This window comes from Ammospiza caudacuta, chromosome 3, assembly GCF_027887145.1.
Source record: "Ammospiza caudacuta isolate bAmmCau1 chromosome 3, bAmmCau1.pri, whole genome shotgun sequence".
Taxonomy (NCBI): Eukaryota; Metazoa; Chordata; class Aves; order Passeriformes; family Passerellidae; genus Ammospiza; species Ammospiza caudacuta.
In genome coordinates this window covers 70,255,688-70,270,985 of record NC_080595.1, presented here as the reverse complement: position 1 = coordinate 70,270,985, position 15,298 = coordinate 70,255,688, and the positions used below count along the sequence as shown (strand labels likewise).

Below are 15,298 nucleotides of genomic sequence, written 5' to 3'. Positions count from 1 at the left end.
AAGGCATTCTAAGATGAATTATATTTGGACATTTTGATCTGAAAATCCAGTTGATTTAAGTAATCTCTTTCCCACATTTTTCTCATTCTAGCCTGAAGTCTTTCCATTGTGTTGATCCAGCAATGGCTTTTTTAATGGAGAGGAGGAAAAGGGATGAAAACCAGATTTCTAAGCATCACCTTTCAGTATTTTTCTTCCTCTTTAAAATATGCCCAGTGTTTGTCTGCCAGTCAGAACCAGAAAGTTCAAGGTTCTGATCCAGACAAGATTAGCAAGGTACAAAAAGAATGGCAAGAAGAGTTTTTAAAAATGCATTTATTACATTGTTACATCAATGATTTTCTTATAATCACTCTTGTATTCTTCCGCTGAAGGGACTCTTCCCACTTATTTTGTGTTTTATTATTTCTTCTTTTGCAAGTGCATTTTTGTATTATTCTTTTATATTCAGCTACAATTATTTCCCCTCTTTTTCACTTTCTCATTCTTTGTTCTTGTATCTGATACCACTGCATCCAAGAAGTGGTTCAGTAAGAAAAATGTTAAAACTTTACACAACCTTGAAAAAACTCTCATGTCCACCCTCTAATCAGCACTTTGGACATTTTACAGGCCAATGTTTCACTGAAGATTAGCTTGGTGTGTACAGAGAGCTTCCAAGGCACTACAAAAAAATATTTTTACTAATTTTTTTGAGATATGCTCTCTGAATTTAAGGATATGTAAGAACAAAGGTTGCCTAGGCAATTTTAGTGTGAGCTTGCTGTGCACATATATTATGATACAGTTCTTAAATTACATAGCCACATGCTATTATTTTTCACAGGACCCCTGCCTTAGCCAGTGTACCAGATGGGCAATGCTCATTAATAGCTGTTTAGGTATTCAGTATTTATTCTAGTTTCTCAGCATGTGGTCCCTCACTCATTTACTATATATTATTCAAACCCTGCTTTCAGGACATAATTATTTATTTCTTTGCGGGTTTTCCATCCATCACTGCTTGTTGGGGTCTCTAATTTGACACTGATTCTAGGACAATGGATGGTTGGGACAAAGTAAGTCTGATCTCCCTGGCTGACCTGTTAGCTGCTTCCTTGATTATCCAGATGCTGAGAGATATAGCCTGTCCAGACAGAGCCAGGGAAACAATCCATATGACATTGCTGGGTTCACATGAGCTCTAGCTAAGTCCTGCAGACTAATTAGAAAGTGTGATGAAAAGTGAGTTCCTGTTATCTCTTTTCTCAAGTGTTTAGCTTCTTCTATCGCTTTGCTCTCTGCCATCTACTGAAAAAGCCTGACTTGGTGGCAACGACCAAGTTTTTTGTTGAATTGTTGAAATGTTGATGCAAACCAGCCCATATTGAGAAAAAAAAAAAGAAGAAATATCTTAGCAATGCTACAGTTTGGTCAGACTGTGGTGTGGCTGGTGGGAGCCTTAATGCATCAGCAAAGTGGCAGTTAAAAACATAAGAAACAGAAACTGCAATTGTTGTCTCTGTTCTCTTCCCTCTCCTTCTGCATATTTGTTATTTGTTTTCAAGCAAAGAGGATTCCACAACAGCAGTTCCAGACCCATCTCAACTAATTTTATCTTTTGCTCAAAAAGACAGCTAGCACTGCCTTCAGTGTAACACAACAGCTTGTCAAACAGGGTGGTTTCCTTTGAAAATAAATAAATACTCAAGATATCCTCTAGCCTAAGGGAAAAGATTCAATGTTGTTAGAAGTCCTTCCTCAGCCTTTGTATTTCAGGCTCTTTTACTCTTTCCCCCTGATTCTACTCTCTCTAAACAATGAAAAAGTAACACTTAAAAGATCTTGCTGGTGGAAAGTAAAGGGCAGATCCTCATAGTTTGATCCAAGATGTAACTATTAACTCTTATATTGCAACATGCTGATATTCTTAATTGTCTGAGTAACTTTCCCATTAAATAACAGTTCTCTGCTAAGAAAGAGTATATGACACTTATTATATCACTGAGTTGCTCTCCCAAAACAGGTAATTTCTCAAGCTGCTACAGTAAAACTCTACAATAATTCTTCTTTAGAGAACCCACCATAAACCAATTAATCTCCAGGACCTGTATTTCTGAAAAGTTTCAAAACAGCTGGAGTAGGTCTGGGCAATCTTAATGAGCTGTCTCACCTGATCCAGAATACTTGCTAATTTTCTTCCAATGGAGGTGTCACAGCAGCAAAAGATTATAAGCCTGGTTCCAGCAGGAGTATTTTGTAGCATGGAAATCAGATGTGGAGGCCCCTGGCACTGCCAGTCAGGGAGTCAGGTAACTCAAAGACTAATCCAGACATGCTCAAAATTGCCACAGAATCTATTTGAGCTTTTACATGCGAAGCAGACCTGTGCTCTCAGGAGCTGAAGAAAGGTGGCCTCCCCTGGAGGGAAGTGCTCATCTTATCAGATTTTATGACTCAATGAATCATATAAACTAGTGGTAATTTTCCTTTGGGCCTGAGGAAACTCAAGACACTGCCATTGGAAAGCCTCATCTGAGGCTATTAAACATGAGCCACCCCCAGCTCACTTGTTCAAATTAGATCAGCATAAATTAAGCATAAATGAATCTGGATTTCTTCCTGAACAATTAGTTATTCCAAAGTCTGTTGAAGCCACTTAGCATTCTTTAACTGAGAGATTCAACAATGATCAGGTAGAAGAATATTTCCAGTTAATTCATCTGTGCCTTGTCCTTTCTAGTACTTCTTTCTCTCTCTATTTCATAACAAGTCCATACACAGGACTTCTTTTTAGCAGTGTGGCATGCTTCACTCTGGGTAAAGCAAGAGAACAAAACTGAATTTTACTGCCATTGGCAACACTATGTATGAAACCAGCGGAATTCATTGCCGCAGGAGGTCAGCGAGTCAAATACTGTGGCGAGATAATTTTATAGCCATCAGTAAATTCTGTAGATGTGCAAGCATAGATAATAGGAGAAGGTTAATTAGACTTCATGCCTCTGAGCATAAAATATACTTTTGCAGGGACCAGTAAGGATTTCTGCCTCCATTTACAGAATCACATTAGTCTCAGTGAAATTTCTACTTCTGAAGTATCAGAGATGGTTTGACCATCAGGGTAAAGAAGTTCCAGGGCTTAATTTGCAATGCACTTGATCCTAGCTGAGTACATGGTCTCCTTCTTCTGGAGTGGATTTGAGGAGTGGAAGAAGGCACCCAGTGACTGCCAATGGAGCCCACTGTTACCTAGCAGTGGACCATAGGTAGCAGTTTTCACTTTCCAAGCACCACATATTCACACAGCATTGTGTGACTGTTTTGAAACCACCTAATATGTTGCATCATTAAAAAGAAGGACAAGAATACAGCATTAACACTTGTAAACTGTCTACCTGATTCTGGAAATTGTGTAGGTTTTTTACATTCATGTTTCTAAATCAGCTTTATTTCTTTTCATTGTTGTTTTTGTTGTTGTTGTTGTTGTTGTTTTTAATATGTTGTGACTTTGTGTAGCACCTACCAGAGCAGTCCCAGGCCATTTCAAAGCTGACAGGAACAGCAGTGTCAGTGCAGGTAGCACTACTGTTGCACTGTCAAAAACCAGTCAAAAGTCAGCCTGGTCAGAAGTGCCAAGCACTCTTTGATTTTCTCTACTGTGCTTTCTACTGCTTTCCAGGAAATCATTTGCAGAGAAAACCCACTTATTTAGCACATTCAGCTACAGAAAATACCAGCTAATTAACATAGTTAAAATTCTCAAACCCTGAAGCAATCTTTCAAATGAAATAGTATTCAAAATTTGACGAGCTGCTCTGCAGGCTCATACTTAATTTTAACTACCACTGCAGCACATTAATTGCTTGCTCACAAATTTAGAAAAGGAGATGTATAAATACATCATAACTGTTTTGCTGAAACTAGAGGTCAACACACAGATGTACACAGGCAAAATGAGCTACTGTAATGACATTTTTACTGGATGCTAGTTTATTTCTTCTCTGAAAACAAGTGTCAGTGTGTTCAGAATACAAATGGACAAACAGAAAAACTTTGACAGGGATGACTGTGACTATTTTCCTACTCTCTTCTCCAAAGGGTAGGAATAAATAGTGAAAACCACATTAAAATAGCCAGTCTTTCTGTCTTCCTGTACAAGCAGACTCTAAGAAAAAAAAAAAGCAAACCAAAAAACAGAGCATGAAAGCAATTAAACCCTTGAAGCAGAAACTCAGACAATCTTAGCCCATTCTACACAAGAGAGCAGCTACTTAATGACTTACCTATCCAAACTCCCAACTCTGGCAACTAGATATAGGAGACTTCCAATAGCAAGGCTGCCTAGCACAAAGAGCTTCTGTCTCAGCAACGCCTGCTGTTTGAATAGCATGGCCCTCCATCAATCTTCAGGACTTCTTCAGTCTGCAGAGACAAGAACACATAAAATACTCATCAGAAAGCATAGTATGTGCAGGGTAGTGTTTAATCAGGTGCTGCAGCTGATTAGGCCACGCTTGAAAATCTTGGCAAAACTGCAAAATAAGTAGTTAAACAACTTACTTTTGGTTTTGTTTTTGGGTTTTTTTTTGCTACTGTTTTTCAGTCCCACATGGCAATGTATCTGGAGTAGGATGGTAATTCTGGAAGTGATAGCTCAGCTGCATCCGCCATTACTAGGACTGTTGGATAGCCACAATGAAGGTCTTTACTGTAGAAGCTCATACTATAATAAGACATCTTGTTAGGTACATATGTTTAGATTTTAAACCTTTTGGAATCAGACAGAATTAGATTTCAACAGAGATTTAAATGCCTTGATGTGAAGTAAAGCTGCAGTAACCAGGAGTTAGGCTTGCAGATCCTGTGTACAGTTTATGGAAGCACGTTTACTCTGTCTCTATGATTATTAGAGTGTATGCTGGAGAGAAATCAAAAAAAGATGTCTTGATCCATGCCAGCAAGTCAACTGTGACAGAACTGGGAAGCAGGTAGCTGGAGTGGGCACAATAATGTTTTTTCAGCATTAGTGTATTCTATCAGCTGTGTCTGTGCTGGGCATCAGTCTGGTCTGTTCTGTGGAGAGCCATTTAAGCTCCTCACCTGCATGACACCAGCCTTGACTGTCCCCTCAAGACCTGCTGGGACACAAACTGTCACCTTGGAATCAAGCATGCCTACATCTCCAGTTTTTAGCAATAGCAAAGCATATATTTTAATTTCTTTTTCTGATGTACTCAAATACTATAGTTATCGAGGCGGTGAGGAGTAAAAAGACATGACCTTATGCCAAGAGGATTTAACCAGGAGGTTCCCAGCCAGGGTAGAAAGAAGTGCTGAGTAAAACTATCTTCAGTTTGACTCTTCCTCAAACATTACATTTATGTTCTGGGCTGGATTATGTGTGTGATCTGCGAAGATCTCTTTATGGGACTCAGACCTGGATTCCTAATACATTCTTACATGAACTGAGGAGAAAGATCAGCTCCTCCTTTCAGAGAACAGTCAAAGATGACATGATTCTTCATTCTGTACCAGTTCTGAGCTTTCTTGTAGCCATGCAGGAGAATTAAGTTTCAATCCTCTCACTGTTTCACAAGGGGTAAAGCCATACCATCTACCTACCTACCTAAAAAAAATGCCTTCATCACGAAATGGTGCAAAAATCATAAATATAAATTTTAATCACTGAAATATTGATCAAAAGTCTCATTCCCTTTATCAGGAAATATTTACTGTATTATGTATTAGTTTGAACAAAAACTTTTTTCCCAAATTTTGTCTGGACTTATGAGCAATTTTTGATGTCAAGTTTCTTAGGTTTTACTACAGCGAAGTTTCTTTTGCAGCACATTTTCTTCTTTTCCAGCCTTGGGATTTACATAAAGCAAGAGTGGGATACATTATTATAAGCATGAAACTATATACAGAGGCAGAATTTTCAGTGAGATTGCAAGGTTTGACTGGCCATTCCTAAACACAGCCTGAAAACATTTCTTTCCATTTCTGGAAACATCTTTTTCCATTTCTGTTCATGATGTTAAATTTTTGGCCCAGAAATCTCTCTTTAGAATCCAGGATATAGTCAGGGAGATAATACAAGCTGGAAACCCTTCCCAGCAGGCAGCACTCATGTAGCCTGCCTGCCCCAGTGCTGGCTGGTTTAAAGGTGCAGATGCAGATCATTCCAAACTGGTTTTCTTCAAGTGTGGTTGAAAAGCCATTCTGAAGCACATTTATTTTACTGTTATAGAGAAAGCTTTCTAATTACAACCCACCATCTCTTGATAAAAGAGCCATGCAACGCTGAAATTCTGATCTGACTTGGTCTCTAAAGCACTTCTGCTGCAATAACAACTCCTTTTACACTCAGGTCACAGATCAGGATAACCTATCATGCAGGATAACTAATCATACAGAATATATTGGAATATATTGTTTTTTATGGAGGTAAAAGCAACTCTATCATAAGAATTCTTAGATAAGATCTTTAGTGCAACGAGATTAATATAAAACACAGAGTAAAAGGAGTTTGCAATGTAAATAGAGAGAAAGAAGAAGTGTTACCATCCTTTAAGAAATACATGAGAAGCAGAGGTACAGAGAGATTAAGTGATTTTTCTCAAGAAAACCTGTAGCACCAGTGAGATTAAGTCTGAAATAATTCCTTTCTGGTGCTTTAACTACATGGTAAACTTTTGCCTTTTTGTAATATACTTTTTTTTTCCATAAAAATCATGCATAAATTAGGAATCCTGTACATTGAGCAATGCAGAAAATATGTAGCCAAAGTTGAACTATTAAGAAAAATGCACAAATGCTGAACCTCTGTGTTGATATGTTACTGCTAATTACTCTTTTAACTATTTAGCTTAAAAAGATGAAAGAGAAGGACATGAAGAAGGGGATAAATTTTCATAGGTACCAAGTTTTAAGTATTTCAGTGTTGCTCCCTCCAAATGAAGGTTTCACTTCAGTGCTACAGCAATGAACTTTGTCTCTCAGAAAACATATACATATACATTAAACTAAAGTTGTTTCCATATGTTCTCCTTTGTACAGGCTCTTGGAGCCCACCTCAGTCCTGCCTGCAATCCTTAGTGAGGCTGTGGAGGTCATCAGGCCACAACAAAATCAAATTAATGACAAGCTGTTTCCTGAAATATGTTCTACAAGGCCTCATGACTTCAATATTAGTGTTTGAAATTAGAGTCAATACAAAAAACAACCAACCAACCAAACCACAAAACAAACACAAACCAAGCAAATCAAACAAATCCACCAACCAAAAAAAGCCCAAACCAGTTCCAGTTTTATATTTGCACGTGCCTAAGTACAGAAAACTTTCCCACAGAATGACAAGTATTAAGCACACACTAGAAACGTAAAGATGGCATTATTTATTTGTTTGTTTCATTTTTGTTTTCATTTTTAGCATGTAATTTAAAGGCCATGGAAGGAGCTTTATTCTAGGGAGATAATTTCAATAAAACTTTCCCTAGATGTTAATTTTTTCTCGAAAAAAACATAGAAAAATTATATCTTGACTCCAGAAAAGGCTACACCTTGCAATGGATGTACTGAGACAGCTCTGTGTGCCAGAGGAGAGGATTGAAAAAACATTTCTATTTAAGACACAGAGTTAATACAACCAGAATGTGATTAAGGTGAAGCTCCCTAAGGCGAAAATGTTGCTGGAGACTAACACAGCAACAATTAAATGAAATGGAAAGAAGAAATGAAAAGAAAGAAATTAAAATTCTGGGAAGTATTATCAGGTGTACAAAGTTTTCTGTTAGGAATGCATACTTTTAAACTTTACAAGAAGCTGGAAGACAAGATAAAATATAATCCAAAGTGACAAGACTTTTAGCAGTTATTTGAGGCAAATAAGGGTGTTTTTAAAAAATTTTGTTCTCTTTTAGGGACAAGAGCTGAACTGTCACAAAAGTTGCTGACCAGTGGGAGGGGGGTTGGGAGAAAGCTGCAGGCAGAACTTTCCCAGTAGCTGGATGCTGAATGTGGAGCCTCCCACCCAAAGAGATGACAAGACACTGTTGCACAGCTCCTGTGGGCTTACATTAGAAATATCTGTCTTGGACAATTTAGTTAAATATGCATACAAGAGAGTTCATTCCTGGCTATCTGAGAGAGTCACAATGCACAAAGAGCAACACAAATTACTGAATGCATGATTTATAAAAATGTGTGAAACATCACGTAGATTTAAAAATGTAGTTTGTAAATCCTGTGTAAATGAAAATAAAATGTGGTTTGTGATTTCAGATGTACATCTGATCTGAAGTGTTAGACTATCATGATACAGTTCAATAAAGAAACATTAGAAAGTAGCCTTACCAGTGTGTTGATGTGAATGCCTCATTTAACCCCTTTCCCTACATTCCCATTTTGCTGGGGAGAGGACCAAGGTTATTGAGTGAATTGCCAAGAGAAGACAGTACAGTTATACAGAACTCTGATGATAATAATAACTGAAAAATAGATGGACTGTTCATGACAAGATTAAGGGATCATGTATAAAGGTAGATAGTGGGTATGCAGGACAAATAGTGTAAATTTTTTGTGAGCTGTTGTAAAAGTTAGTTTTTGGTTCAAGTTAGGGGAAAGTCAAATGAGTAGGAGAAAACTGGAGAAGAAGCATACTAGTAATGATGGCATTACTGATAAAAATCTGAATTGTGCAGAAGCACAGAAAAGAGAATATGCTGCCATCACCACTTCCAAATAAACAGACAATGAAACAAGAAATTGCCAGGAACTTGTTTGCAAATGATCAAAGGGAAATTTTTGGACACATAGAGCAGACATGAGAAGATGTTATAGATAAATGAATAGCATGTGGTTGATTATGGATGGAAGTATAAGAAACAACAACAACAACATCCTTTCTTTTTGCAAACAGGCTGAAGAGATACAGCCCTGATAGAGTTAAGTGATTAATCAAAATGAAGTACAAGCCAAAGGCAAATATGCACAAAAGAGGCTGGAAAAATAATAAATAGGATGTAGTTTTTATTAGTATTTATTGTTTGGTGTGTTTTTTTTTTATTATTATTTTTCACACCAGCAGGGGTCAGCTGTTGACCAACAAATATTTGTTGCCATACACTGCAGAAAGATCTTTTGAATTTGTAGGAGATTTAAATACAGTGACAGGAAACAAGTCAGGGAACTTGTCACTGGGAACGTTTGCATTATGTCTCTTGAATGTTAACTACAGTTTCTTCCATTTCTCACTGTCGCTAAAATTCATACAAATCAAGCACCTGGAGTTTTTCTGGGGTGTGAAATCATATGGTGATTGGGAAAGGAGGGAATTTGTGCCTCAAACTGTGTGCACTCTCACCAGCTTATGATCTTAGTCATGGTCTGCCTGGAAGAGCCAGTCGTGTTACTGCTCCTGCTTCTCCTCCAGGTCCTCCCCACTCCCTGTTCTCTGTCTCACTGCTGAGGAAGGTCTGGGCTAGCAGCAAGGAAAAGACACAGTGCTGCTGTGCTTTTTCCCCTGTAGCCTATGCTTCGGTGGCTTCCTTAATTGCAACAGAACTATTGCAACACGTGAACAGTATTAAAGAACTAGAATGATCATGATAAAACAGAACATGATTTTTCATTAGAGAGAGGATTTTTCATTCCTAATAGCATGGAATAGTCTAAGAAGAGACAAAATGCTTCAATTTTTTGACACAGTAAAATGAAATGGATAATGGGAACTGAAAGAATTGAAAATACCATATATTTTAGGGAATGATAAAGTGCTGACCCTGCAGAAAAGGAACTTGGATTTCTTTTTAATATTTTCCTTAATGGTTCATATTTTAATATGAAAAAGAAATTTAATTCTCATGAGTAATTAGAGTTTTCAATTTTCTCTCTATAGCATAAGACTGAAATGGGATGAAGTAAGATTAATGCACACTTGCTTGACTCAGGTTTCAAATAAAGAAAAGAAGGAAGTATAACATGGAAGAAGTTCACAGATTCATATAAGTGTCCCTGTGTAGACCTGTCCTTTTCTTCTCATGACTCATATTGACTGAAAGAGTGGAGAAGAAAATGTCAGCAAAGCTGACGGAAAACAATAAATAATGCAGATAAACTCCAACATAAACATTTCCTATCCTGTTATGCCACAGCTGTGACAATAACCTAAAATACTCTTTTTTTTTTTTTTGGCCAGCTACTGTAGATTTTGAGATTTAGGACTGTCTTTAAGCTCCCTTTGAAGCCAGTTCTTTGTGTAAAGAAGTGGTGAAAGCCTTTCTCCAGAAAAGCTCCTAGACTCTGAGACCACCCAAAAAATCAGCATCTGTATATGGATACTAGATAAGAAAACATATGTTCATTTATGTTCATTTCTCAGAAGTCAGCACACTATCAGTGCTGAAAGAGCATTTGTATCTCATAATCCCCCATCGGGGCTGGCTTGGATAGCCAGATATCTGTGTTCTCTTGAGTCTATGGAGTGGTAATGACTATTTATTTAGTCCACTGCCCACAGGACATTTAACTCCAGACACATTGGAGACTCATCTACCCACAACTGTGCTATCTCCAGGAAGCTGTGTGTCAAGTACAGAAGGCCATAACCGGCTCTGACCGGTTCCCTTTTTTTTTTTTTTTCCTTTTGCATCTCACTGAAAGACATTGAGCAATATGGTGTTGGGAAGAGAGAAACAACTCCAAAAGCTTGCTATTGACTTTGTGATGGCCTGTGCCAAACAGATCTGCTGCCAGATTGTCAGAGCAGCTAGGAATCTCAGGCGCTTTGATGCCCTTGAGGTCTCAGGCACATCTGCTCAGGAAAGCTGCCTTATTGCACCCGAGCCGCCGAGGCGGGCGGCCGCGTTCTGCTCAACGATGGCTGGCTTGCCACGATCCACACTTAGCTACAGTGCTCCAGGAACATTTCCAAGCACATAGATCTTAATAGGACTTCATTAGTCCAAAATACAGATGCCTGTCTCCTTGCCAGCATCCTGAGTATATTACCTAATACTGCTCTTCATAGAGTGTGAGATTAATCTGATAGGGTTGGCCCTTTTCTTCGGATTAATGGCACTTCCCCACGTATTTCCCTCTTCTTCTTCTGAAGTGATCACCTTCATGAAATGATCACCTTCCTGACATGATCACCTTCCTTGTCTGCTCCGTTTCTCAGGAATGGTGGAGCTGATGACACTAAGGTAGAATACCTGTGGAAATGCAGTTATGGTTGTACAGAGATTACAACACATAACAATTTCACAGTTTTATTAAAAGAAAATACCAGCCTTGTTTCTTCAAGATGGCACTAAATCAACTGCAACCAAAAGTAACAATAATACAGGAAAAAAGAAGTTGAGGAAAAAATTCACTGACATGGAAGAGGGAAGCAATGATTGCAAAAGTTATAGGAGAAATCATAAAGAGAGGCCAATACTAGTGTAATGTTAGGAATAAGCAGTTTGCTTTTCAGCTCTGGGAAAGTCTTAGAGAAGAAGATTATGAGTCTTCTGAGAAAAAGGTAAGCAAGTAGTTATCCAGAGCTTTCTTATTTAGTCCTTCCTTTAGGGTACAGTCCTCATCATGAACAGTTTCACTGCATTGAACAGGATAAGGCAGGGAGTTATTGCTTAATATGATTTAGTGTGAAATAAAATTACCTTTTGTCACATACCAGTAATTTTGACATGTTCTTTTTCACTAAGAATCATGTCCACAGACTTGCTCATTTTTTTTCCTTGGAAAAATTACCCTTTCCTAAATAATATCACATCTGAAATAAGACATATCAAAGGTTGTTTGAATGTTTCCTAATTAACTGACTCTGACAGATAATTTAAATTAAATTTCTCTTAGATATAGGGCAAAATATATGTGGCCTTCTGCAGCTTTTTGCAGCTCTGTTTTCTGGTGACTTACTTTCAGAAAAGCAGCAAAACTGAATTAAATTCGGAACATTAATAGGAGTCAAAAGCATTGATGGGAAACTAACAGAAAAACCTAACTGAGCTGCAAATATATTTTGACAGTACACTGCATTTACAGTAAATCCATCTCAGTAGATTTTTGCTCCAGGCTTTTACTCCCAGTGAGAAAAAATATCATTGCATGAGAGTAGCTCCTAAGCCTCTGTGCAGCTCATATCTTTATATTGTACACTTACTCATCTCTTTTCTCCTATCCAAACTCATATTCTGAACTATCCCATTGCTGATGAATAGACATCACGCTGTCTAATATGGAGCACCTACACTTGTTCTGATCAGTAGCATCTCTGTCATTTGCTCAGACCCTTAAATGAAACATGATCAGCTCAGACTGCTCTCTGTAATCTCATATGCAGACTAAATTTCATAACTTGTTTGTCATAATTGTCCCAAAGATTCAGTCCATTACCCACCTATATAAGTCTAAGTTTTTCCTGTGTGCTCCCTTCACCATTTTATCCCAACTACTGCAGTGGTCTTTTCTCTGCCCTTGAACAATGTAACTGTGCTTCGTTCATATCCATTCTGAACAGAGCTGCTAAGGGCATTCTTCCATTCCAGCTCTCTCAATACACCACTTCTGTCCAGGCACACTTTTACCACCTTCCCATTTTCTCTGTCATACCTTTCTGTCTATTTCTGTGTCTGGATATCCCATGGGGCTTCTTCTGGAAGAACAGGGACAAACAGAATTTAAAAACTTGACCCTGAAGATCATTATTTTTCAGAATGCAAAGTCTCAGTGCTTCCCCTGTAAGCCCTGACCACAACACTTCAATCTGAAGTGCTGACAATTTTAATGTGGAAATCTAAGTGAAAACATTAATGACAGTTTAGACAAGAACTTGTTAGTGTGCCTCAGTGAGAGAGGCAGAACTATTAACAGCTTTTTCTGAAAATGAAAGAGCTGGATTTTATGCTGTGCACATGTTCTAAGGGACAACCTGTGATAGATCACAGATCATTTGGGTGAAAAAGAAAGGGAAAACAAGAAGAAACAGCTTTTACAGTGCTATGATGTTACAGACCTGCCCAGTGCTGGAGAGCTCCCCATAAATGAGCTCTCTGCTCACTAGGCAGTCCTCTTGTTCTGGCATGGCCTGTTTATTCATTTTCCTCCCCTTGGGCAGCCTGAACTGTAGTTTTGGTCTCCGTTCACTCTCTTACACATACTCAGACTGGCAAATATGCCAGTCTGCTTCATGGTTTTAAATTCTAAAAAAAGAACATAAAAAGTCAACCAAAACATCTTTGCACATACTTTACTGACAGGTTTCGGGCTCAAGCAAATGCCAGCAGAGAGGTATGTGCTTCTGATCTTTGCTGGCCCTCACACCAGGAAAATTATTGAAGGGCTGCTCCTCTGCTGGCATGAGATGCCTCCTCTCTCTGTCTCTTTCCGAGCAACTTCTTAGAGATTACTTTTCAGCATACTATTCATGATCCTTATACTGATTTCATGTTAATGCAGCTTGATTGTCTTGATGAACTTAATTCAACTTGGGCTTCATGGAACAGAGAGGACGCAGTCCTTTCTTTGTGGGTGCTTGTGGCTTAGCATCACTTTTCTAGAAATGCATTTTTTAAAATTGATTTTGATTTTTTCCCTAACCCATCGTAACCACATGGACTGTTCATATTTTTGGATATAGACATATTTTGTCTGCATGGTAAAATATGCTAGAAATGCTGCCACTAGAAGAGGCTGTCACTTGATTGCCAAATAGTAACTGGTGAATCAGTGAAAGAGACAGAAGGCATGGATCTATCTTGATGGAAAACTCATGTAGTTTATCCAGGAACTTGAAATAACTGGCCTATGCAGTTCACATTTGTAATGGTAATTAGTCAAGGTATCTCTGGTTTGGCTTTGTTCCTGATGCTTCTTTACAGAACCTACAACCTGATACCTTTTGGGATCAAGGGAAGGCTAAGGCCTCAACCCTGACTATTAAGTCCAAATATGGAAAACTGTAAAATTACAGTACAAATTGTAACAACTGTAAAATTACAGTACAGTATTTCACAATTAAAAAATGTCTTGGTTGGGTGAGAATTGACTCAAAATATCTCAGCACATTTTTTACTTGGCTGTGAAACATACAAGACACTACCTCATGCTCTAAAGGACCTTATATTTAAAGGAACAGCACCTTATATGTAAAGAAAGGACCTTGTACATAAAGAAACTGCCATATAAGTATACAATAAAGTTAAACTAGTTCTGTTTGTCCATGAAAGCATAGTTCCTAAAGGGTCCTGATTACAAATTTTACAGCTATCATAGTGAGTGACATCTTATGGTTGATTTCAACAGATGGAAGAGTTGATCTAATAATGAAGAAAACAATACTCACAAATAATTTATTTGTCATTTGGTGGAGAAAAAGAAGAGTGAATAATTTATATGGTCAATATTATTCAATCATCAATAGAACTAGTAGAATAATTTATAAATTTACTTATGAATAATTCATTCATCAATTGATGGCAGGAGGAAATTAATGAAGTAAACAACATTCACATAACAACAGGCTCTCAGAGGCAGACAGGGCAGGCAGGGAGGTGTCACTGTCATACCTTCTGAAGAATCTCTTTGCCCAGGATTTCTCTTGGGAAGCTCAGAAGCCTCAGAGAAAAAGGAAAGCAATATTATCTCATTTGCTTCTCCTGTGTTTTGCCGCTTTGGAATGTGGTTGGAGATTGTTTATCCAATATGTGAATTGTTTTTACTCACTGACCAATCACAGTCAGGCAGTGTCGGGACTCTGGAAGGAGTCACGAGTTTTCATTAGTATCTTGTTAAGCCTGCTGTAGGTATCCTTTCTCTATTCTTTAGTACAGTTTTAATGTAGCTTTCTTTTGTGTACTATAATTTAGTATCATAGAAGAATAAACTAGCCTTCTAAGAACATCGAGTCAGATTCATCTTTCCTGACACAGGGGACCCCAGAAAATACCACAGGGAGGAGCTGGGAGAATGGATCCCTTTTGTTGGGCTCAGAGCACAGGGGATAATCAGAGGGCAGCTTCCCCTCAGTCACTTCTGCAGCTTGCTGGTAGCAGTGACCTTCTTTCTCATTTACCCACCCCCAGAACAACAGATCTGCAGAGGTGCCCTGAGAGCGCTGCGTTTCTTTGCCTGTTTGGTGATGGTGGGAAGCCGCGTGGAAATTCCTGCTCTGGTGTTCCACCGCATCTGCTGTGACGGCTCAGGGCAGACACTGCTTGCTCTGACATATGGCAGCAGAGGCTGGGGGCCACTCAGCCTCCCAGCAGCTTGGAACTTGTCATGCAGCTGAGAAATGTGCTGGGCTCTGCTTGTT

General features: G+C 38.4%; 1 protein-coding gene across 1 annotated transcript in view; it reads right to left on the bottom strand.

The window, feature by feature from the left end:
* Positions 1 to 15,298, bottom strand: part of HS3ST5 (heparan sulfate-glucosamine 3-sulfotransferase 5) — a 192,518-nt gene that overhangs the window by 2,041 nt on the left and 175,179 nt on the right. Inside the window, exon 3 of the mRNA XM_058802207.1 lies at positions 4,266 to 4,404. Within this exon, the coding sequence (XP_058658190.1) occupies positions 4,266 to 4,372 (107 nt within the window). The 5' untranslated portion in view covers positions 4,373 to 4,404. The remainder of the gene's footprint in view (positions 1 to 4,265; positions 4,405 to 15,298) is intronic.